The sequence below is a fragment of the Acomys minous genome (genome assembly GCF_964271855.1).
Source record: "Acomys minous genome assembly, chromosome: 4".
Lineage (NCBI taxonomy): Eukaryota > Metazoa > Chordata > Mammalia > Rodentia > Muridae > Acomys > Acomys minous.
The window spans coordinates 42,867,100-42,893,326 of record NC_140486.1 but is presented as its reverse complement, the minus strand read 5'-3'; the positions used below and the strand labels follow the sequence as shown (position 1 = coordinate 42,893,326).

At 41.4% G+C, this 26,227-nt stretch overlaps 1 protein-coding gene across 3 annotated transcripts in view; it reads left to right on the top strand.

The window, feature by feature from the left end:
* The window catches only part of STK32A (serine/threonine kinase 32A), a 113,468-nt gene that overhangs the window by 82,988 nt on the left and 4,253 nt on the right, over positions 1-26,227 (top strand). For all 3 annotated transcript variants that reach the window (XM_084778058.1, XM_084778057.1, XM_084778059.1), the window contains 6 exons: positions 4,817-4,906; positions 14,469-14,566; positions 21,727-21,843; positions 23,288-23,413; positions 24,786-24,914; positions 25,538-25,602. In XM_084778058.1, coding sequence (XP_084634184.1) covers positions 4,817-4,906; positions 14,469-14,566; positions 21,727-21,843; positions 23,288-23,413; positions 24,786-24,914; positions 25,538-25,602 — 625 coding nt within the window. The remainder of the gene's footprint in view (positions 1-4,816; positions 4,907-14,468; positions 14,567-21,726; positions 21,844-23,287; positions 23,414-24,785; positions 24,915-25,537; positions 25,603-26,227) is intronic.

Genomic DNA, 26,227 nt, shown 5'->3' with positions numbered 1-26,227 from the left:
TCCATAGGATTGCAAAGGCTTTCAGAGCTGGACAGGGACTGTGTTGACACAATGTATGGCTTTGTGTAGACTGTCACGTATCTGAGAAAGCCCAGATCTCTATGGATAGAGTGTATGCAAGTTAAGTGCTCACTGATCTTCCCCAGAGAATTACTTTGGCTTTCAGGGTGTGATGTACTAAAGACTCTTCTTTTCATATTGAATCCTGGATTTAAACACGATCATTTAGCCTTAACCTTCAAGTAACTCCACTCGTAACCGGTCCATTCTGGCTTCCTCCATTTCCACGGTTGTCTGGCATTTTCATTCTGGTCAGGACTTTGTGGCTTGGAGTGTCTTCCCGAGGGACAGTTGCAGTGTCTCAGATGATGGGTAATCTCCAGCACCCCTTTGATTTAAGGTTGAACAGCACCAACAACAGAAACTATATTGTATTCCCATTCCGAACTCACCTTCAGAATTGTTGCTTTAAATAAAAGAAAAAAATTGCTCTGGAGGGACTGTCAGAGTGAAATAGATGCAGACAAAGAGAAAATCTGGGATACATTCTGTAAACCCTGTCCTGGGGATACCTTTCTAGAGAAAATAATTGTTTTGAAGTCATTTTCACTTCGACTACAAAAAAAAAAAAAATCTAGGACTTCAATGCTATTCCTGAACCAAAATTCATCACTCTTAAGTGATTAAATTCCCAAGCTGTATCCTCCCAGCTCCTGATGTGGTTGTTTTTATGAGAGAACTGGTCGGACCACGAGCTGATGCCTGCCCTTTGGAGCAACAGCTGCTGCTGAAGCTTACTGACCTCTACCACCACATTTTCAATAGTTCACCCCTGGCGTGGAGATTGTAGCAGCTGCCAAAGGGCAACCGTGTAATTTTTCCTGCATGCCTTTTCCTGTGCCCATCCTTCCAAATGAGTGTTGTATTTCCATCATGCGGCTTCTATCGTAATTCACCTGTGCTCAGGGACAGGCTAAAAGTATGCTTTATTGTAATGATGTATATTGCTCATATTCACCAGCAGGTAGTGGCATTTATGTGAGATCCTCCAAGATGGAGACTCTTTCTGTGGTGTGCATTAACAATTCTTATGATTCGGCATTTGACATAAAAAAATGTTTTTCATTTTGAGCAGGCAAGTTACTGCTCTCTCCAGATACCTCACGTGCACTAGCTCAGAGCCAGTATGGCAGCAGGTCTTGGGTGAGTCACAGCTGACTGTCCTGATGCATATTTTTACATCCTAACAGTAGAAATGGCCCTTCCAATTCTATCACTTCCACAAATGTCTAAAACAAATCAGTGTGTTTTTATTAAGTTATCCAGGAAATAAATGCTACATCCAGAGGAACAATAATGCCTGCCTGGTATATCAAAGACTCGGGCAATTACAAAATTATCTATAATTTAGCTTCTTAATATTATCTGTAGTCACAAGAGAGGGAGGTAAAAATCCAGTCTTGAGCGTGAGAAAGAACAGGGCTTTCTATCTTATCAGTTTCCTCCATGAAGAGCCCCAAAACATGCTGAAAAATCAAGAAGGTGTCCCATTGAAAAGGCATGATAGCACGTGTGGCCACCCCAGATAATAATGATCATGCCTTAGCTAGTGCTGAGAATAGCTAACATCACAGGAAAAGTGGATCGCACATACTGTGAACACTTGCAAACGTGAGCGTCTTAACAGTTGTGGCCAGTGCCCGCTGATGAGCCACCATGTCCTGGAGAAATGTGTTGATAAGAAGGGCCTCAGAGTGAGCACAGCCACAGTGAGGAAGGATGTAGATCAGGACAACAGTGGTGGCCGGACTCAACTGCCCTGTAAAGTGAGTTGCGCTTATTATGATGTCCCAGGTGGAAACCCTTCCCAGGCATCTAAGCCAGGAAAGTCTTAGTCTTCCACAGGAGAACTTTACACCAAACATCTTACAATGCCCAAGTCAGCAAGACTTAATGAATCTAGTGTCCCTACAGTCCTGGTGTTGAGAAACCTTATTCCAGGAGTTTGCTTGGAACGCTGGATAGTGGAAGAAGGCGTCAAAGCCCTTCCTTCTCTGGGGAAAGCCCTGATTCCTTTGATCAGCATCACAATAAGCCTGCCCTTGGAGGTCATCGCCCCAGCACAGAAGAGAGCCTGTCCAGGAAAGAGCACAGCACAGATGCGCCTGTGGGAACCGAAGCTCAGCGTCGTGGAGGGTTCTGGAGAGTTGATAATGGTACCTGCTACAGCTCCCTTAAGCCCTAGGCCTCAGACCATCCCCTCACACTGTCTTCCAGGCATTCCGGCAGGGGCAAATGTCTGAGTCAATCAAAAAGTGGTTGCTTCAAGTTGCTCAGTCCTTTGGTTTTGTGGACAGAGCACACAACATTTTAGGAGATTCAGAATCTGAACCAAAGTGTCACTAGAGCAAAGTCTAGATCCTGAAACCGTCTCTACATCTCAACTCCAATTCTGCCACATCTGGGGCCTAGGGAATTATTCTTAAGCCAGTCAGTCACCTACACAACAGAGGCTATTTTGCTGGGACAAGTTGTGACAGCATTTTCAACACTGAAGGAATCATGCAATGTTAATGGGAAAATAAATATTCAGCATTGAGCAGAAAAAAATCATCAGTGCTGTCTAGATTTGTAGGTTTGTTTGTTTGGTTGGTTTGGTTTGGTTTTTTTTTCCTGAACCAATTTCACCATTCCATTCAGCCAGGTCTTCTTTCAAAACAATGATGTCTTGTTTTGTTTTGTTTTTCTTTCTTTTGTTTGTTTAGTTTTTTTGTTTGTTTGTTTGTTTTTTGAGGCAAGGTTTCTCTGTGTAGCCTTGGCTGTCCTAGACTTGCCTCAAACTATGGAGATCACTTGCCTCTGCCTCCCAAGTGCTAGGATTAAAGGCATGCGCCACCACTCTCTGTGACATCACCATCTTCTGAAAGGTGTGCTTAAATGCTGGGCCATGGACCTTAGTGTTTCTGATCCAGAAATTAGGAGAGGTCTGGAGTTTTGCATTTCTTACAAGTGAGTGCCCCTGATGTTTCTCATCCAGAGAACAGGCTTTGGGAAGTGTGCACATCAAAAGTGACCTTTGCATTCTACTTCTACTACAAGTCTAGGAAACCTTAGAACTGAGTCTGGAAAACATCTTCAGATTTCAGGAAAGGGTCCATGCCTGGATGCTCACAACCATCTTCTGGAGTTTGATGTTTTCAGTGCAGATGCTTTTCCTGTCAGCCCAGTTGAAGATGCACGAGAGTGAGACACAGGCATATGTGTATTGTAAAATCTCTACCTTAGTCTCTGATAGTGATTGTCAACAGTTCTGCTGCCCTGACAAGAGCTGCTAAGTCTCCCATAGTCTCTGTCCCCTTTCATCTTTCTATAACCTCACCTGGTGAGAAAACTACAATCAGAGAGCACAGGGGACTTTTTCAAGGTGACATAGCTGGTTAGTGGTGGGGACTAGACTTAAAGCCATGAATTCTGGCTTATAGCAGTGACAATTTCAGGCCCACTTAATTCTCATCAAATTCCAAAATTGTCCTATATTTGAAGCATAAACTATAGAGAATTAGAAGAGCTACTGAAATCATTCACCGGTATGATTTGGCCAAGAGTGCTTTAACTTTCAACTCGACCAACGCTACTTTCGCCCTATGAAAATGGCATACAATCAAGAGGAACGTATTTCTGCAAAAAACAGAACCATGTTGATGGAGACAGCGAGAGCTTTTCTCAGCAAAGGGCAGGATGCTACCAGAAGCAGGCTGTGAAGTTCAGTGTGAGGAGCTTGGACTGGGGGCCCTGGAAGGAGAATCAGGTGCTGTTCCCTCTGTAGCCCCGTCTCATCAACACAGACACTTGGAAATGGAAATGCCAACACATCAAGCTCTAGGAAGGCAGGTAACTATTGTGCCAACAGCTAACACAACAGGCTTGTTGGCATGAATTTCCTGAGCCGCCCTTTTCTTCCTTCCAGATACAAATGCAGGAACCCTGAAACATTATGTAAGGTGTATTTCCCACTAAACTTAAGTGCTACCCGTACATTTTATTTCTGCGTGTTACAATTTGAAGAGGCCTTAGATGTCATCTAATCTACCCATTCTTTATTTTCAGTACAGGAAACTTTAGGCTCAATGTGGAAAAGGGACTTAATGTCTACTACATGTCAGGGGGACAGAGGTCTGGACACAGATCATGTCTCCCAATCTTTTTAAAAATAATTCCAAAATTTTCCTCTTGTCCCTTGATACAGTTTATTTTGTTAGAGGTCACTGAATGCATCCTGCCCTGTCTGCCTCCTCCATGCAAATGGAATCTTATAAAAGTAAAGAACAGCAAAAGCAGAAAAAAATGTATATTCATACCTGGGCCAAAATATAGTAATTTAATAGTAATTTGATTCATAGTTTTTTTTTAAAGATCCCACGAGAGAGTGTGAGAATTGTGATGTTTTGAGAGACTTGGGCTGTATCCTGTATGGCATGCATAGGATAAACAGTCTAGCCTGGCTCCAACAGACAGTAATACCCAGAGGAGTTCTTGGAACATGAACTCATCTATCAATTTTCAAGTAGTCTGAGGTTGAGCTACAAGTGTATAGTTGATACTAATGGCTGCATATCATGTTCTGGCTGTTGCAGACCTGATGGTTTAAGACCTCGTTGGCCTTGAGGATGGACTAAGTAGTTGGTATTGCCTGTACTCAGTTGCAGCTAGCATACCAGAACCAAAGAATAAGTGTCCAGATCTTTTCAATTATATGTATGGCTGTTTTTCTTGGTTGGAGGAATTCAACATTCTCCTGGTCTTCCTCTCCCCCCAGGGCATGTGCACATCACAGACTTCAACATTGCAGCCATGCTGCCCAAGGAGACTCGGATCACCACCGTAGCTGGCACCAAGCCGTACATGGGTGGGTACAAGCAGCTTCTCAAGTGTTTGTAAGAACAGATCTTTTGTTTCTGGTTCTTCTAGTACCATTCACTGTAGGCCAGATTGATAAGGATTTGGACCTGGAGCAGACAAACTCCTTTCTAGTTGGCTTTACCTGGGGAACTGTTGATTTGATGGGTCTGAAGTGAAGCTGAGGCATTTGCATTAGCAAGCCACGTGGGATGGTCTTGATTCATTGGGGACATGGATCACATTATGAAAAGGCTATCTTATGATCTAATTAGTATCTATCCATTTCTGAACAAAAGTATGAATTTGGTCAATGGCTAATTGATTGCCTGTGTATATGAAAAGGTTTTGAGATCTTAGTGACTCATTAACAAACAACACACACATACACACACACCACACACACACATACCACACACACACACACACACATAAACACACACAAAATAAACCACACACATATACCACCACACACATCACACACACACACACACACACACACACACACACACACACACACACATGTGTCTCTACCTCATAGAAATTACACGCCAATAGGAGAGGATACAAAACAAATCAAACAAAAGGAATCAGGAATAAGTAGAGTCATATAATAAGAGTAATAATACTAGTGTTATCTACATAATACTGTATGCATGCACAAGGTGGTAATGTTGTTAAAGTGCCTTCCCAGCTATGGGATTAGCTTCAATTTTACTTTCACAACAATCTCATGAGTTAGTTTAAAAAAAAAAAGAGTAGGTTGTGCCCAAGAACTGTTCTGTTACATGCCTGCCTTCACTTACAGTGACATACGGATCTGGTTTTTGCCTTGAAGATTAAGACGTAGGGCTAGGAGTCAAACGGCCCATAAAGTCTACATTCACGTGTGTAAACATCAGCTACAGATTGCAACTTCAGTTGTTAGTGCTTTCATCTGCAGAGAGACACTGTTTTAGTAGAACTTGCTGGGCCCTGTGTCCACCCTGGAATATACAGAGAACTGTTTATCAGGAGGCATGCGGTCCTCACAGCAATGGAACACAGCCCTTTCCCATACCCCTCCTAAAGATGTGATTTCTTAATACTCAGAATTATCTGTTAATAGTCTTCATAATTATCTGTTAATTCTTGTGTTGTCTGTAATTTCATTGTAACATTCATATTTGGGTGAGATGGCTGTCTTACCTGTGTGCTGGGCAAGCTGTTTCCTGAGTTAACAGACCCTAAATTGTTCATGAGGGTTTGTTGATTGTGCAGTCAGGTCTTAGCAGGAGGAGACAGACCTTGGCTACGTTTGGAGGGACTAGGTAGGGCCTGTGCTCTAGCTTCATGGGGTGCCTACAGGGCTGGCTTAGAGCTTAAAAGGGAGATTCATGTCTCTATGGCTTACTTAGATGCCAACAGTTGCAGTGCAGACTAACAGCACCAGACTCTCTCAGGGTACATCCCCCGTCGTCATCAGGCTTACAAAGTCATTAGGTCACTCTGTGCAAGCTGATTTGACAAGCTCTGCCGGCCCTGTGGCACACTCGACATGCTTGCGGGAGGAGTCCATGATCCTTTTTACAGTTTGAAACACAAGCAGTGCACACTAGGAAACAGGAGACGTGTAAGAGCCAGCCCAGCCCCCCATCTCTACACTGAGGTGTGAAAATCCAGCCTGGTGAGATAGTCGAGTGAGCCCTGAGAGACTACTTTCAAAACTCACTGTCATGATTCTTAAGATATTTGAAGCATTATATTAAGGGCACTGTCTGCTCTTCCAAAGGTCCTGAGTTCAATTCCCAGCAACCACATGGTGGCTCACAACATCTATAATGTGATCTGATGTCCTCTTCTGGCACACAGTTGTACATGCAGCTAGAGCACTCATATACCTAAAACAAATAAATACATCTTTTAAAAAAATCATTAGGCCTTGATGGTTGATAAGTTATCAGTGGGGAGGGAGATGGGTACCAGCCAGTTAAAGTAGGACATTAAACAATGCAGGATGGCTGGCAGATGATGGAAGAAGAAAATCCACTCTCCACCTCTGCATCTCTCTTAATTAGTTAAGCTCTTAAAGCTGTTGAAGCTGAAGGGACTCAGTAAGGAAGGAAGGAATGGCATAAGGTAGATACAGCCTGAAAATTACATAGCAAAATGTCTGAACTTGAAAAATCAAGGAAAAGAGCAATGCCACTATTAATTTTTCTTTTCAGCTTTTCCTTCTCGTTCCTCTCTGTAATGGGGTGGGGGGTGGGGTGGGGGAAGGGCACTCTTACAAGAAAGGCCACCACAAAATTGTCTCTGAAGAAAAGAGTGAGCCTTATTTTATGTAACATTTGAGCAACTGCAGATTTCGTGGCTTTCAATGGCCAGTGGGGGGAGTAAATTTCTTTTGTCACTTCTCAAATAATGGACACATGTAATTCAGCCCATTTTTCTTCCTAAAACCCACAGCAATCTAGTGATAAAAGGGAATATCAGGCCTGCTGCTCTGTCCAGTTTGTTCCCCAGGTTTCCTGGGTTTCCACATTATAGCCTATTTTCTTGGAGCCAAATCAGAAAATGTGCATCTGGGGTTTCTAGGGATGGTTTCCATGGTGACAGAAGTAAGGGGAGGTCATCTTTCTCTCCTCTGCCCCGCCATTTTATGTATAATATCTGTATAATTTAATTTTTTTCACAGTTGTCATTTCTACCATTTTCATACAATATAGCTAGGAAATTGGAATCTAGGCACGAGGCCAAGCACTGCCCCACTGTCACGTTTTTAATGGACAACTGTAATATTTATCAAACTCTTTCTGTGGACCAGACAAGGCGTTAGATGCGTTACACCCACTTACTCATTTATTTTCCTCAGCCTGCCCTAGGAGCCTGACTATACTTATCACTTTTAAATGAAGATAATCTGACACTCAGCAATTTGCTATGATCTGTGTGGGAACAATTAATCATCTTGGAATGCAAATCTTATCCTTTGGCAAAGCTTTGTCTGGCCTCGGATAGTGGGAGGCATAAGGGGTGAAGTATGTTCCGGGTCATTTCCCCTCATGGTTTTTGAATGGCTGAACCAGTTTAGTTTGTCCAGCATGATGGGAATGCTTCCCACTGCATCCCAGAAGGGACGTGTGACCGCCACAGCCCACAGCTTTACCCACCACTGCTTTCACCTTTGATCTTTTTAGTAGACATCTTTCCATGAAGAATTATGGATAGGACCCTGCCTTTTTTTTTTTTAACACACACACACACACACACACACACACACACACACACATACACACATGCACACACACTCAGTAATTTAGTAAGTTCCTATCTTCTAGAAAGTTACAAGGACCCACTTTACTGTGCTGGGGTAGAACACTAGCAGTTAAGTAGAAAGAGGACGAAAGAAAGACAAACAGACCTGAGAAAACAGGGAGATAGAAGTTGAGGCTCCATATGCTCTTACCCTTCCTCCCTCTCATTCCATCTATCCTCTCCGGCCTTATACCTGTGTGAGTATAAGCCAGACTACTTAGACACTCACCAGCTAAAGTCTTCTCACTAGTACAGAGGAGAAATGTGTGTGTGTGTGTGTGTGTGTGTGTGTGTGTGTGTGTGTGTTCACTATGAAAAATAGTGCAGAATTCTTACAAGCAAAGAAGGAAGTAAACTAATTCTTCTACCAAGAGATGCTTATAGCTTCCTTTCGAATGTTTTCTTCTATGTACGAATAGAGTTATCTTTACATTTTTAGAAGCTAGATTAGATTAATGTAAATATCCATTTTGTAACGGGAAGGTAACAACAAATGCTACCATGTGGTGAGCACCTCAGCTGTCTCAGGAGCTTTGTTAAATCTTTAATATTTATTACATCATTAAAACAACAACCCTGTGAGAGGGATATTACTACTATTCTTACTCATACATTGAAAAGTGCAACCCAGAGAGAAAATGATGTGATCATAACCACAGAGTGAGTGATTGACAGACCATGAAATTAAACCTGAATCTAGAGACATGTAGCCTGGAACATCTTGGGGAACGGCAGTGATGATGGTGTAATGACTGACATTTGCTAGTGTGCCGGGTATGCTCTGGAACAAGCCTTGGACCACTCACTCTAAAAACAGTGCTACATGACAATAAGTGCTGCTCTGTGCACTTTGGAAGTGGGTCCAAGGAAGACCTAGGAACACAGTCTGAGCCGCCAGTTCTCCACCTGTGGGTCGCAACTCCTTGGAGGGGTCATGTATACTGTATGTCAGATATTTACATTATTATGTGTAACATAAGCAAAATTATAGGTATGAGGTAGCAATGAAAATGATTTTATGGTTGGGGTCAACACAGCATGAGGAAGTGTATTAAATGTTCATGGTATTAGGAAGGTTGAGACCCACCGGTTTAAGTCAAGTCTGATGACTTGTGTTAGATCCTTCGAATCCCTGTAGTAGAAAAGGGAATCCTAGAATTATCTTCTGACCTTCACATTCACCTCATGGCAGGCATACACACACACACACACACACACACACACACACACACACACACACACACATACACACACACACACACACACTAAAAATGTCAAAAAAAATTAATGGTATCTGTTGTAATCTATACGTGCCTCAGTTTATCCATCCACACTGTATTCATGGTTCAAAATGTATTGTACACATTGAACGTGTTTATTTTTTACTTGTTAATTAAAATTTACATTGTAAGAAAGAGTGTCTGGCCACAGGACACACATGCCAGTGTTTCATACCTGAAGATTCATTTTGATCTCTACTTGCATTGGAAGAACTTAACACATGAGCTCCCTGCACCCTCACCCCTGCCCAGTCATCAGGACCACAAACCTTCCCAAATGATCGGTAGAAATGGGGCACATTGTTTTAGAAGAATGTTAATTCAGAACCTGGCTATTCTGACAAGAGATCATTTCCAGAGATCTTCTAGGTCTGTGTGATCTGGCTGGAATACAAACATGCCTTTAATCCAGGAGACAGAGGCAAACAGATCGGAGTTCAGGCCAGCCTGGTATAGAGCAAGGTAAAGAAACGCTTAGATGCAGGTGTGGTGGTACATGCCTTTAATCCCAAACAAAGGTAAAGTTAGTTTGTAGAACGAAGCACCCATGTTTAAAAGTGATGTCTAAGTGAGTGGCAGAAAAGGTGATAAATCAAAGAAGATTTGACAGAATAGGATACTGCTAACTCTCATGAGAAGTGAGAGCAAAGGGAAGCTACTTAAGAGGCAGTTTTTCCGAGAGAGGAGGCAGTTTTACCAGGACAGTAATAGAGAGATGGGTTGCAGAAAGAGAACTCAGGTGAAGATGGAATGAGCCAGAAAATGAGATGAAGCCAGAAGATTAGAGCGGACTGCTGAGTTAGTTTGAGGTCAAGCAGAGCAATTCTGGGCCGAGAGAGAAGCCAGATTATATAAACCAGCTGGGAGATTTAAGTTAGAACAACTGAGCTGAACCAGCCAGCTCAGAGCTCAGAAAGAACAAGTAAGGGTGAGCTCATTAAGCAGTTAAGTCTCAGAGGCTAAAACATTCTAGGCCTAGCTTAGATTGTATGGAGGCTAGAAGCTTCCAGGACTAGGCCTAGGTTAGCAGAAGGAGGCAGTTAGCCTCCCAGATAACAACCAAGCCAAGAGAATAAGTTACTTTTTACACAGTGTGATATTGAAATCCATCTCTTACTTTTTATCTATCTCCTGCTCATAGAATCTGCTTGTTTTCTTGTTGGTCCTTGATTTCTTCCCTACTTTTGAGCTTAGTGATAATGGGAATAATTCCCACCTTTTTATATTGGGGATATGAAATTCTAGATTCTAGTGTGGTGTTTGTTTTTTACTGGTACACGAGTTTCCTGTCTCCTTCACTTGTTGGTTTTAAGAGTTTTCTGTTGTTGATGATGATGATGTCTGTTTGTTTTGAGGCAGTCTTTCCCTGTTGCTCTGGCTGGCCTGGAGCTTCTATGTAGCTCAGGCTTTAAACATGCAGCAGTCTCCTTGCGCTTGTCCCCTGACTGCTGGGATTGCTACCATGCGCATTGCACTTCTTGTTAATATAATTGACCTGATCACATCTGTATGGAAGGGCTGGGACTCTTGCCTGCGTCCTGGCACACATGTCCTGTCTCTCAGGTGTGCTTGTGGACTTGCTCCTGGGTTTCTGTTATGGATTCTATTACCTAGATCTTCTTATTCCCAGATATTAGATAAGTTTACCTAATACTTTATTACTCTATTCATTTTTACTTAATACCAGTTCTACACTACTTTCCCTGAACATATGTTTAATAAGGCCCTTACTATATTTTTAAGTTATTAAGTGATTATTTGGAAATTCTCTGTAAAGTCACACACCATCCCACACTGATTTGAAAGTCATTCACCATCATTTAAGTAACTTTATGTACTAGCGTTGGTACTCTGGGGTTCAGTACCAATTACTATATATAGCTTTATAATGTAAGTTAGCATATGGGATATGAGATTTTTTTTTCTGTTCTTTCTCTTTTCAAAACTCACTACTTGCACATTTTTCTTAGGGATGATATTCGAGGTAAATTCTTTAAAATCTTGGGAGTTATTTTCATTATATCATAGAATTACTTGGGGAACCCTTACATCCTGCCAAAAACCTAATGTCTAGGTTTTTAAACTGAACACCAAATACTCATCATCAAATACCCAACAAAACACATAAAATATAGCACTCCTATTAGTAGTCAGTAGAAATTCATTTTAAACTGCAATGAAATTAAATGACACATGCATCATATTTGAAAAAAACCCGAGTGTGAAAAAGAATGTTAAACAAAAGGAACTTTAGCTACTGGTCTTGGTGTGACCACACAACCCTTGGTGGGTAGGTTGGCCTTATCTGGCTATGTGAACTGCACACCTCCATCTCTGGTACGTCCCGTCCTGACAACATCTGTAAACCTATAGGATCATACCCGCTATTTGTGATGTTCCCAAATAGAAAATAATTTCAACAGCTATCCACAATAGGACAGGTATGTAAATTACTATGTATTTTACTATGTAGTATTACACTCAAACAAATCTTGCCTGGCAATTTGGATAAATCACAAAAAATATTATTGAGCCAAAACACAAGACACTAAGGACAACAGAGACCAGCATTTGACTTAAAAAAGACTTGACGGAATGCAAGTATGTTTTCCTTCCTATTCTCTGTTTATGCTTTATTAATGTTCCTATGTTATAACTGTTTGAAAGAAATTATGTAAATGGCTATGCAGCTAGCCACCCTCTCTTCCCTCTAATTCATAACCCTGGGATGTGTATAAAATATAGGCAAAATTAAGCTGTTGGTTAGAAATTCAAATATTATTGTAAAAAATAAATTTTATTCAATTAAATCTCAGGATGGTGAGTTGTCAGCAGGGTGGACAGGGTACAGTGGTGGGAGCAAGATTGTGTGTGCTAAAAGGGCACTGGGTTCTAAATACTTCCTCATTCCTTTTGTGTTTCTGATGCTTTTTGGATATATATATATATATTTAAAATTTTAAAAATAAAGAAAAAGAAAAAAGAAAAATTTACACACAGAAGTCCCCCTATGTATTTGGAGGGAAAGTGATGCCCTTCCAGTTCTGTTTGGCTCCTCTCAGGATCAGGGATCTTCTCAAAGAATCAGAGAGAGGCCCTCAGCATCTCCCCCTGCCTCTTTGAAGGCTTAAAGTGTCATAATATTTTTGTATGTTGTTGAGGTTTTTGCTCTTAAACATCCAACACAATTCCTCAGTGCTTAGTATACCATGAATATTTGTTTAGTGAAGGAATGCACATACAGAAAATTTCATGTTTGAAAAAGGAGCATATAGACAAAAAGGTAGACACCTACTTTGCATTGAAAAATATCAAAAGGAAGAAGAAGAAGAAGAAGAAGAAGAAGAAGAAGAAGAAGGAAAAAAAACCAGTCACATCTCCTCCAAGGATGATCTGAGATGACAGCCTGCACTACTTTCCTAGTGTAGTGCCTACTTTGTTTAGCATTTTTCTAACAACACTGTCTCTGCCATGCCTCCAAATTCTCTGCATGTCCTCTAAGTGCAATGTTTGACACCTTTTGCCTTAGATGTGATTTGTGGCACGGTACCGAAAAAGCAACACAAAAACACAGTCCATTCCATGCAGGAGTCAGGGCACTGTGGGGTCAGGGCTGTTATCTCCCCATTGCACTAGGACTTGGGACTTGAAGAAAGGACACAGTGGAGCATAAAACGTGAACTCACCAGGGCATGAGACCCACTTAGTTCTCCAGCAGGAAGCTCTTAGTCAGTCCTGAGCATCAGGATGGCGGTGTTCTACCCTTGTAATGGGAAGCTGTCCAGAGAAATTCAGTTAGAATTCAAGGGCACAGGTAAGCAGGTTTGTGTGTACAGAGGCCACATCCAAGAGATTTCCCTTGCCCGCTGTCAGTACCTTACTACAGGAGGCTTGGCACCATCTCTGTGTACATTTGGAGTAGGCACATGACTGCTACAAACATTCCTTTCTGATTTTTCTTTTAGCACTTTGCGAATGCCAGGCACTATGTTGACACTTGGATGTGCATTGATTCATTTGATTTCTAAACTGATATAGAGTTTGTTTTAGTATTCCCATCTTGCTGGTGCAGGAAATAGGTAGTGCAGACTGATTTGCTCATGGGTGCAGTAAGTGGTAGAGGCAGCATTTGAACCCAGCACAGCTGCAGAGACAATGGCTCCAAGTCAGACTTCAGTGCCCATTCACCAGTGTGATAAATTTCTACTTATTGGGCTCTGTACTAGACACTGTGTCTACCCCCAGCGAGCAACCAAACCTGTCTTTGCTCTGTCCTTATTTCCCATGTTCTAACCTGTAGGACTCTAGTATATACTTAGAAAGGTACCACAAAGTGCTTAAAGAAAGCCTGGGGGGTCATCTCTGCAGGTTCAATTGATGGTGACTCTGCTTTCCAGTAGTGTCAATTCAGAGAACTAAAATTACTAAGTATAGATGTCCTACGGATGTTGCAAAGCATTATACCTCCTGGAGCGTCTTCTCTCCTTTCTTCTCCTGCCCCTACACACAATAGGAGGCTGTGCTGGCCTTCCTTGCTGCTCCCAAGACAGGCAGCCAAGCCGGGACCTGTCTCGTACAGTTCTGAGCACTGTTGGAGAATGTTATATACATTTAGCTGCTTTAGTGTACATTTTCCAGACTAAAATAACCTCCCCCCCTCCCCCTTAGCTTTCTTTGTCTCAGAGTGAGTGGCTTATTTGAGGCCCAATAGGATCCACGGTGTAATAGGTTCATGATTTAAATAAGAGATGAATCTGGCCATTAAGGTCTGTGTGTGTCTGTTTGTGTTAGCTGATGGATGGGACTGCTGAGAGAGCTAAAAAAAAAAAAAATTAGAAAATGTTGCCTGCTGCGAGCAATCTACCAATGGACGATAGCCATCTGTGAATGTGTTTGCACCTTTCAGGCTGCTAATTCTTCCTTGGAGAAATGTGCTGGGGGAATAGATTGATTGGAGTCTTGGGGAGTGGAACTGACCTTTTCTGTGTCTTGCAGCACCAGAGATGTTCACCTCTAGGAAGGAGACGGGCTACTCCTTTGCTGTTGACTGGTGGTCCCTGGGGGTGACAGCCTATGAACTGCTGAGAGGCCGGGTACAGTAGAACAACACGTTCTCTTTTCTTATTATTCTAGGAAAATAATTTTTTTATTTTTCTTTTTTTACATATACATTTATATTATTAAACATATACATAATAAACTACCTACAGCAAGAAGAGCCACAAAACAATCAGGAATTATATAAATGTTACATTCATAATGTTTTGGCTATTCGTATTTGACAACTTTAAAGAGAACATCTTTCCTATCTTGGTGAGTCTAAAATTCTGAATGTAAATCAATACCTATCATATCTCATCTTTATCAACTTAAAACATCTATTTAGACCTAAAAACATCTTAACCCCAAAAAGCTTAATTGTAAAACTAAACTCTCTGGTCTTCAACCACATCAGAGACTTGAGTAGACAGGAAGTGCAAGTTATCAGCTTCCAAAGTGAAAAAATGACAGAGACCGTTTGCTGCCTGAACAGTCACTTGAAATTTTCTGTAACATTGGAGCATCATCTTCAGCTTCCTGGCCCAACATATCTGACAGACATATTTGTGAGGCAGGAACTATTGAGGACTTGCTTACCCTGTCTTGGCAGTGTTTGGCAGTCAACTCTGCCTATATCCAAGCTTGCCTATTTTTAGACATAATTCTGTCCGTGGCAGAAATGAGGACATTTTGCTCAGTAGCTTGTTTGCCATGTTTGAAGCCATCTCCATAAGGGGGTTCATTGATGCTCATCATCTTCTTTGAGGTAGGCTGGGTATTGCTAGAATTAGCCTGTCTTATTGTCAAGAGACTCTTTACAATAATAAAAACATCTGTAAATGCCATATTCTGTAGGGTTCTGGGGTTTTTGAAGATCTTATCTATTTAAGAATCATATCTATCTTTTAAACCTAGGATGTATAGTCTTGTGATAAAAATAGAGTAGTAATTGAAATAACCATGATTTGATCAACTAATAATTAACTTGTATTACTTAATTATCCTAAGCAGCCTGCAATAGCACTTTCAAAGTATTGGAAATAAACCTTATGTTATAGTTGAGTTGTATGGGTACAATAGTTCATATTAGAAAAAATTTATATAATGTGTGTGAAGAATAATCTTAAATTTTAATTCTATACCAATGTATCAGAATTCAACTTCTTTTGCATCAATATACAAAATTCTATACCAGTGAATTAAAAATAACCTTATTTGTGAGTAACAATTAAGGCACTATGTTGAAGAGTAGATTCAATAATCTACTTTTTTTTCCTATGATCCTTATATATTTCTATATTCCCCCTTCTTTCTTTTCAACCCCTATCTCCAAACCTAAGAAAGAAAGATAAAGGAATAGAAAGTATGCCTGAGTCCAACCTTGTTTTCTTTCTGGATAAGACCAATAATAACTTATAACCAACTCCTAATGAAAATAAACATCTGTAGCACAAGAGAGCAACCAAAAACCTACCCAACCTTCCCTAAGGGAAATAGGGCGTTGTTCTCTTAAGGTTTCTTCTAGCTGATTTGGAACAAACAATACTTTTGTAAGTGCCCAAATCAAATTTGAGAAAATGGTTAAACAAGCTAGCTCAGAATTCTACCAGACCTTCAGAGAAGAGTCAATACCAATTCTTTTCATCCTATTCCACAAAATAGAATCAGAAGTAAAAACTGCCAAACTATGAGGACACAGTCACCTTGATACCTAACCCACAGAAAGACTCAACAAAGAAAGAATTTCAGACCAATTTCTCCTATGAACGTTGATGCAAAAAGACTCCATAAAATACTCACAAACTGAATCCAAGAACACATCAAACGTATCATTCACTATGACCAAGTAGGCGTCATCCCAGGCAGGCAGGGTGGTTCAACATACAGAAATCATTTAATGTAATCATCATATAAATAAACTGAAAGGAAAAAAAACCCCACATGATCATCTCCTTAGATGCCCGGGGGAGGGAGGGGATGTTTTAAAGATTTGCTTCTTTATGTGTGTGTGCCCAAGTGGTTGTATACATAATCCACTTGTGTGCAATACCCAACAGAGACCAGGAGAGGGCATTGGATCCCCTGAAACTGGGGTTACAGGTACCTGCAAGCCATCTCATGTGGGTGCTGGGAACTGAAGCCAGATCCTTTGAAGCACAGCAGATTCCTTTAACGACTCAGCCATCTCTGCAGCCCCTTCAGGTTCTATTTCAGAATGAAAGAATGCATTGTTCGCTAAGAACCAAGCAGTTATTTGAAATCAGAATACACGTACCCTGTCTGCTGTTAGTAATACCCCTTGAGACTTTTGCACAGATTAATCCAGTGTCCTGTGTGTGTCACCAAATCTGTCAGCTAATATTAATTACACAGATAAGTTAATAATATGAATATCAAAAACTCCTGGTGAAGGGAAATCGATATGCCTCACTCTCTTGGGTAAATAAACGTGTATGCTTAAAGAAAATCATTTTCCAGTAACTGGACGGCTCTCTAATTCAGATACACGTCTCCAAATAAATGTGAATTATCAGCACCAGACAACCTGTGCTCTATCTTGCTGGTCTCTTGTCTGAGGTGGCTGCTACATATGCAATCCCTGGCAAACTGGAATAGTGTCAACGGAGGAAACATTTCTCAAACAAGAAACTCTTCTTTTGAAGAAAAAAAAAAGATCAAAGAAATATAATAAGAAGAATTATATTTTATATGATTTTTACAAACTAATACAGAGTTCAGATACTCCTACAAAGGTTTTTTTTTCTGAGTTAGCCTAGCCTACCAAAATAACATACTATGAACTGTGGAACTTAAAATATTTATTTTTTTCACAGCTGTAGAGGCTGGAAGTCCAAAGTCAGAGAGTCAGAAATGCTAGGTTCTGATGTCCTCACAAGACAGAGAAAGTAAAGGGGGTGGGAGAGGGGAGGGAAAGAGGAAGGTAAGCAGGGGAGAAGATGTGAAGACAAAGAGGGGAAAGAGGAGGAAGAGGAGAGAGAGAGAGAGAGAGAGAGAGAGAGAGAGAGAGAGAGAGAGATATTGAGAGATTGAGAAAGAGGGAGGAGAGAGAGGGAATCTTCTCATTTTAAACAGTCAGGCTCTACCCCTAGGGCATAATCTGTCTTAAACAGTCTGCCATAGTTCCTGTCTTCAGATGAATACCATGCCACTGAGTGTAGAACTCCATTGTAGGACCATGTGTTAGGGACACATTCAGACCTTGTCACTTCTCTCTTGGCCCTCCAAAACTCAAAACCCATATACAATTTGCAATATATTCCAAGAGCAGTAACATTTTTCTCCTTCCAACGTCATGTCTGGTGTCCCAAGAATCATCTGAATTATCAGCCAAATCCAGTATGGATAAGACTTACATCATGATTCATCCGTCTGGGAACCTGTGACGCCAGACAAATCGTGTGCTTCTAAAACATAGCAATGGGCACAGACAGGGGTTAGACAGTCCCACCCAAGTGAAGACAAATAAGAAGCGAGGAAGGAGCAGCATGTTCAAACCCACTAGTTCCCTTTGGCCATAAAGATGGAACAGAGGATGTTCAATCGTGCGACACCTTTTCTTCACTCCAGCCCACTGTCTGTAGCCTTTTACTGAAGCAGTCTCTCTGGTGGCATAATCCTGCCTCATCTCTGACTTTTCTTGTAAACTCATGACTTTCAAGCAGCATTTCCTTATCAGTTAGTTATTCAGCCTTTTCTTTCATGTTGTCTTCATAAGGCACCCCCAGTGAGCTTGTGTTTTCTCCTCTTAAATTTTTTTTTAATTGCTTGGTTTCTTTGTTTATTTTGTTTTGCCTTGTTTGCATTATTTTATACTGTGAATATAGCTCAAACTTGCAAGTTTTCAGTTTCTGTTTCCTTGTTGCTCAATCTGGAATTCATCTCTTATCTTTTGCATTTTGATATAAGCAGCCAGGAGGAACTATGTTTCTTGCATTACGATTCCTGGCCCTTAGGTGCAGGAGTTGTCTTGTGATATATTGTTGGGACCGGGTTCCACAACTCTGCATTTTAACTGGTTGTAATTTCCTGTAATGGTCTCCGTCTATTGCAAAGAAAAATCTCCTTGATGAGGGGTTAGAGAACTATACTTGGCTGATTGAGGATAGATATTTAGGGATTATGCTAGAAGTGGGGCATATATGGGAAAGTTTGAAGGGAAGAAAAGGAAGGGGAAATTATATAACTAAAAAAAATTAAAACCAATAAAACAAAATCTGCATCAGCAAACAGACAACACAAAACCAAAACAAACAAAAATTCTTAGCAGTTTGTTTTAATCACACCCAAATCTTTTTATTTTCATATGGACAAACCATCTTTAGGTATTTATATGCAGATATATTTAGCAGTTTCAAAATTATAAATAATGCTTTAACTTCACATTGAGACAAATATATATATATATATGTATATATATATATATACACAAACATACAGCTTTCTATGTGATAATGCCTCAGTGTATTTTACTTTCATAATTAAATCCATTTTGTAAATACATTATCTTACAAATATTTCCAGGCATATCAATTTTTGTCTTCTCTTTTCCATGTGAACAGATTATTGATTCATTAAAAATGGGACATATATATATATATATATATATATATATATATATATATATCTTACATAATAAAATGTCATTTACTCTGTGCAACTTTTCATCAATATGTATTGAGCTAGATGAGTGGAGGGACAAAACACTACACATCAACTTTGACACATTCTAGGAAGAAATCACTAAAAGATGGTATGTGATTATGTTGCAAATACAATTAATCAGAAGAAAAGGAAATAGCAACTTTTTTTTAGTTGCAAGTATCATCCTAACTAAACCACAGAGGAGGTGTGCAGAAAGAACAATAACTTCCTGCTAATTTGCAAACTCTTTTCTACAGAAAAAAAAGAAAATGATGTGCTGGTGGAAATGTGCTTGCAAATCTTTCTGAGCTTAGCTGCCCTTTGGGTGGGTCTGACCTTAAACACTAACCTGTGTGTCATCTCCGCCTCTCAGCCATTGAAAGCAAAAGTGCGTTCTGCCTCATAGTTTTGTATTGATCTGAAGTGGTACTCCAGGTAGCTACCTCTGTAGTATATAGCCGCAACTCTTTGAGTTTTGTTTGGGAGACAGAGCCACTGTGTAGCTCAGGCTAATCTCAAGCTCTCCATCCTCCTGCCTCTGGTTCCTGAGTTCTGAGACGGGATGGAGGCTCGTGCCGTCTTCCCACTGACCGTTTTTCATTCTCTACTCTTGAAACACAGTCACAACACACTATTTACTCCCATACAACAGTTTACCATTCTACACACTCGTTCTTTGTATGTTCTCCCTCCTGCTTGACAGCACACTCTCGGGCTCTTTGATATATCCGATCACGCTGTCTGCTAGCCACAAGTCACGCCACAGAAGCACTTTCCTGTACTATGCCTACTCCAGCAGCCTTTTGCAGGGGCCTCATTTTGCTAAGGAAATGGCTTCATCTTGCACTTGAAGGGACTGGAAGTCAGAAAATGAATGACCTGGTTGAGCATCCAAAGCCTTCTGACCTCAGAGCTCTAACACATGATTACATTAGAAAACCTTTTAATTGACTACTGGGAAAAACAAACACTTCCCCTTCCTCCAATTTAGCTCATCCATCAGCGATTAGCTAAACATCTGGAAAAGGTCAGTCATGTGATAAATGTGTACACACACATTAACTGTCTTGTGATTACTTGTGATTAATCTAATGTGGAAGTTCTGCCCCTATGCATATAGTATATCCACTACGGCTGGTAGTGTGTGTGTGTGTGTGTGTGTGTGTGTGTGTGTGTGTGTGTGTGTTTACATCCCAGTCCTAGACCCTTCCCTCCTTTCCTCCCAAGTCTCCTCTCCTCTTCCTCAACCCCTCCTCTATTCCTCGGAAAAGGGGAGCTCCCTGGCCACCCACCACAGCTCATCAAATTGCACCAGGACTGAGTTCTTACCCTCTTGCCCTCACTCTGGCTTTGAGTTGCTTACAGTTTTCCTAGAAGACAGGGAAACCCAATAGAGAAATTAATACCCATTACCGGCTGCCCTCTAGTGGACAGATATAAAATCATCACTAGCTTGTCTTCTGTTGTTTTTTGCTTTTGTTTTCAAGACAGTTTCTCTGTTACCCAGAGCCCTGGCTGTCCTGGACTCTCTTTGTAGACCAGGCTGGCCTCAAACTCACAGAGATCCACCTTCCTCTGCCTTCCTCTGCCTTCCTCTGCTGGAATCAAAAGTGTGCGCCACCTCGCCCAGGGTGTCTTTTATTTTAAAAAAAAAATTTATTTTTATTTTTTTTAAATTTTGGTAGTACAACAGGTTTCCAAATGAGATTTTCATATGTATTCCATTTGGGGATTTAATTTCTTTTATTCAAGCTAAAGCCATAGATGAGCCTGATTGTTCTAGAAAAGTTTTTGTTTAAGTTTTTAATCCCAGCATAAAATTCTCTACTATACACTTCATGGACTCAGAGTATTAGACTCTGGAGTTGATATTTTCTGAGCAGTTTTCTATCCCTAACTTTCTCATTATGTTTATTTTATTTTTTTAATTTTTTATGGTTTTTTTTTTACATCTTTTTCTTTGTTTAAAAATGTTTTCCTTGGATAGTCCAGGATGGCTTTGAACTTGATATGCAGCTGAGGCCAGTCTTAAAGGCCTGATCTCCCTGCGTCCATTTCCCAAGCACTGGGATTACAAGCATACACCACAACACCTGGCTTTCATTGTATTTCAGATAAGCTAGAAGGAGACTATGGAAAAATTATTGATCTGTAATTTTTTAATTTGTGAATTTTGTAAATCTATAATTTGTAATCAACTTTATACAGTGATTTAAGTTTTTTTAAAATTCATTATTCACTTTTTATATAAATATACCTAAAAGTTACATACAAAACAGTTTGAAATCAGTGTGTCAGAAACTGGCTCGGTCCACTGAAATATTTTGTTTGAATCTGTAAAATCCCAAGTTTTTAAAACTTAGGATATTTTGATGAAAAACTATAGGTCTGTGACATTTCTTTCAAAATCTATACTAACCCATATGGCTGCCTGTCAATCAGCTTGAAGGGGTTCTGGTTGAGGTTTTATTGTTTCAAAGTATGAATACTTCCATATCTCACCCCTTTGACATGTAAAACTGAAGGCCCTTTCTCTTTTATCTCCCTGAAGAGACCATATCACATCCGATCCAGTACTTCCAGCAAGGAAATTGTGAACATGTTTGAGACGGCAATTGTAACTTACCCTTCTGCCTGGTCACAGGAGATGGTATCCCTTCTTAAAAAGGTGAGACAGGAGAAAACATGCTAGGAGGAAGTCAACAAAGGAAGTGTACATCCTGGGTCATAGTTAGAAGTCAAGACACAGTCAGGATAACACACATTTGTTGAATGGTTGTCTCGACTAATGGTTTTCAAATATACGGCTTTCTTCATTCAACCCACAAATGCCTTTGGGTGTCTCAAGACCTTCGGAACTTCGTTGTGCCCAAAACGTAATCCTTAATCTCTCTATAGTTCTTGGGCGTCCTTCAGTGCTGTCTCTCCCAATGACTGGTCCCTTCACCTGTCTGTGCAAGTCAGAGTCCAGGGCTCTGGCATCAGTTCCATACCTAGTCCATCACCGGATCCTACATTTACACTTTCAATAACCATTGCTACTCTCCCTGTCCTTCATCTCCTTGGCTACTTCCCTAACCCAGCTACCATCAGGTTTTCTGTTTGTTTGTTTGTTTGTTTGTTTGTTTTTGTTTTTCTGGTTTGTTGCATGCTTTAGCCGCGCCACTCTCCTCTGCTCGCTCCCCCCCCCTTTTTTTTTTTCAGTCTTAGATCAAACTGAGTTGTGCATTATTATGGTCATAAACAGCCCTGAGTCCTTGTGAATTTTGGTCGTCCTGTGGCTGGTTTGGCTCTGTTTCGCCTTCTGCCTTCTCCTTCCATTCCTCACCACCACATCACCGCTAGGCTTTGCACATGCTACTCTCTCCTCCTGGGTCACTGCTTCCTGACTTAGTTCTTCCAGCACCTTCCCTGAGATCAGTGACACAGTGTGCTTAGCTGACTGACTGTGGTCCATACATTGGTTTTGTATAACTTCTCTGTAAGTATCGAAACCTCTGGAAACACATGGCATTTGGACACCGCTCTGTCAATTTTACACTGTCACGTGGTCAATGGATGTGCCGCCTTTGGATGGGGAATCAGCTTGTTTGGCTGCAGTTGAACTGAAGTTAAGGGTTATACATGGTTTGCAAGTGAGCCAAGTATAGCAAGACCACATATTGGCTTGAATGGGTCAGAAATTGAAGAAAAATATAAAGAAGACTTACTGGCCATTTTGTGTCCTTTGTAAAATGCCGCTTCAGGCTTTAGTGCCATAAGGCAATGCTCTCACTTCATACTGTTTTTCACCATTTGAGCTTGGTAAGCTGAGGTTTAGAAAACAAACTTGCCCAGTAGGGGAGCCACGAAGGGAAGTTCTGTTTAATTTCTGGGGCAAGCCATTTGTACTCATCATACAAACACTGCTTCTGGTGGTGTTTCAAACCACGTAGTCTCCATGTGATTTGCAGGTGGGTAGGAGACGACATCCCTGGCTCCTCAATCCACTTGCTTGATTTCTGCTGCAAGGGACTCCCATTGGACACTCAGTTTAGAATACTTGGTGGGGATTTTGGGGGGCCATCTGTCTGGCCTTCCTTGTAGTAACAGTGCTTGTATTTTATCGGCAGCTACTTGAACCTAATCCAGACCAACGGTTTTCTCACTTGACTGACATTCAGAATTTCCCTTACCTGAGTGACATGAACTGGGATGCTGTCCTGCAGAAGAGGCTTGTTCCAGGCTTCATTCCAACTGTGAGTCAAGCTTAACAAGCCCTAATAGTCCCCACACTCTGTCCACATTACACTGGGTACAAGTCCACCCAGAGCGATTTGATGATCACACCAGTAATATAAAAATGCCATGATACTAGCTTTACAGAGGAGGAGGTGGTGGCATACATGGGGTGAGTTAACCACTGAAAGTCACAGAACTGGCAAAGAGCTAAGCTGGGTTGTCCACATCGGGGCCTCATAGGCTTTAGCCATGTTTTATTATATAGGATGTTCTAGTCTCCCAAGTAGTCATTTCTAGAAATATGCTTGTTGAAAAGAACATTTTTTTTCCTTCTTGCAAAGAGGTAATCTTTGATGTCCATTGAGATCTGTAGGTTGGTTAGTAGAAACCTCACTCCAGAGATCATTTCTCCTCTTTTGTTAGTTTTATTGCACTGATCTAGAGTTTTAATAATCACAGAGGAATAATTCCCGTTGGTTGAGTGCCTAAACGAGGGATATTGAGTCTATGGCACACTGCTGGATAAAGCTTAGGCTGGAGCCCTGGTGAGGGTCCTCTCTCCTTCTCTCTGCTTGGAATTTGAATTATATCACCGAATATAGGAGCATTGGCAATAGTGACGTGCTCCTGCAGAGGCCTGTAGAAAGAACTCTGAGTTTCTGTTCAAGTCCAAGCAAGGCACTTGTTCTAGGGACACAGGCCCACAGAAGTCTCCATGAACAGTTGGATAGGTGCCCAGTTAGTGTGTCAGGCAAGAGTTCGGTGGAAGGAAGGAGCGAAAAGTGTGGTGGCATGCAAGAATGCAAGTGTCTGCCTAGGTGAGCAACGGGAAAGTGAGGTGAGGTTTGTAATTGGAGGCGTGGCTGATGCACGACTCTGAGGGGCCCTGGGTACCACCTGCTGCAGAGAACACCTTCCTTCTGTTAGCAAACTCCTGACTCTCTATGAGAAGCTCCAGCTTATAGACCTTGGGTGTTTCTATGAGTCAAACTCATTTAGAGAATTTATCAAGCGGCAAATTCTTGGCCCCGTGTTCAGAAACCCTGGTGTTGGTGTCCTTAGAGTCTGAATGAGCAATGATCATGATCCTGATTTATGTGAACATTGGAACAAACTGAGAAACCAGAAGTTAACCCACAGAAATATTATTTTAATATGGTCTCCTTGACTACTCACTGAGGGATAGTTAGAAGTTTGTAAAACCTAAACTATACAACCAAAGAATGTAAAAGATAACGCTGGCAATAAATGCTATAAAACCTCAGTGGGAGGCCAGGGGGTTGTTCCTGGATTGCTCCGTCAGGACTAAGCGTTACTCTCTGCGTTAGGTTGGTATGTCTCAGGAAGGATGCAGGGTCTGAGGACTGAGCCACACTTCCCTCTTTACAGAAAGGCAGGCTGAATTGTGACCCCACTTTTGAGCTTGAGGAAATGATTTTGGAGTCCAAACCTCTTCACAAGAAAAAGAAGCGCCTGGCAAAAAAGGAGAAAGAGATGAGGAAATGTGACTCCTCTCAGGTAGGTGGATTCCGCAGCAGGCTTGGAGAAGTGCAGTTCAGTCCAGAGCTGCTGTGGGAAGCCCCCTGATGTGAGGGGCACCAGCTATGGTGGCGACCTGGCTCCTTGTCTGTGCCTCTGTGATGATACAAGCAGCGAAAGGCAGTCAGAACTCAGGTCCCCAGAATTTGAAGGACATCATCTTAATTTCTTATAGCGTCTTCTGCAAGGTATCCCGCAGGTTGCTGAAGGTGCATTTGCAAAGCTCCCGGTCAGGGGCCCGGAGGGTTAACAGCTACTGCTTAGTGGTGAAGGGAATTAACTTGTGCTTTTGGATGAAAGCTAAAAGATAGATTATCTATCTATCTATCTATCTATCTATCTATCTATCTATCTATTTATCTACTGATAGATAGATATAGATTTTTTTTCATACCAGGGTGTGTGTGTGTGTGTGTGTGTGTGTGTGTGTGTGTCGGGGTAGTAGTTCCTCTTTTGTCATCCTCCCAGATTCTGCCCTCGTCTGGGAACAGGACTTTTTTGATCTAGGTTGCTAACTGAATACTCTGTAGGTTATTGGCTATTTGGGATCCTGACATGTCATTTAAGTATGCCTGTTTTTCTGTCTTATGGTCACCCTGAAGGCATGTCTTCTTCAAGAGCATCTTGATGCTGTTCAGAAGGAATTTATAATATTCAACAGAGAAAAGTAAGTAACTCTGGACTGGAGATCATCGGCTTAAAATGATTGTCATTTATGCAGATTTTATTTTCAGCTATTTCATATATTTAACTATTTTCTTGTTATAAAAAATGGCCACATCCTCTGGGGCCAGGTCCACAGTCCTCCTCTGGGTCAAAGTAGGTCCATTCAATCCTGCCCAATTCACGCACTAGCTGAATGCCTGCTTCCACCGTGCTCCAAGGTCGGAAATGAGCCTCAGCAGCTTCAAAATGCAATGCAGTGAGGCTGAGCGTGGTGGTGCATGCCTTTAATTCCAGCACTCGGGAGGCAGAGGCAGGCAGATCACTGTGAGTTCGAGGCCAGCCTGGTCTACAAAGCAAGTCCAGGACAGCCAAGGCTACACAGAGAGACCCTGTCTTAAAAATCCAAAAACAAAACAAACAAACAAAAAATGCAGCCAGCTCAGCAGCGTCTGGAAGCCAACTCCCTCACCTCGCAGGGCCTTGTAGCGGTATCGTGGATAAGATCACCCTGCAGCCCCAGCTCCCAGGAATCAAGGGACAAGGCAGGTCCTCCCTAGTCATATACCTGCAGGATCCAGGTAACCATGAGCTCATTGGAGTTCGCCTTGTAATGCCATGAGAGAGCC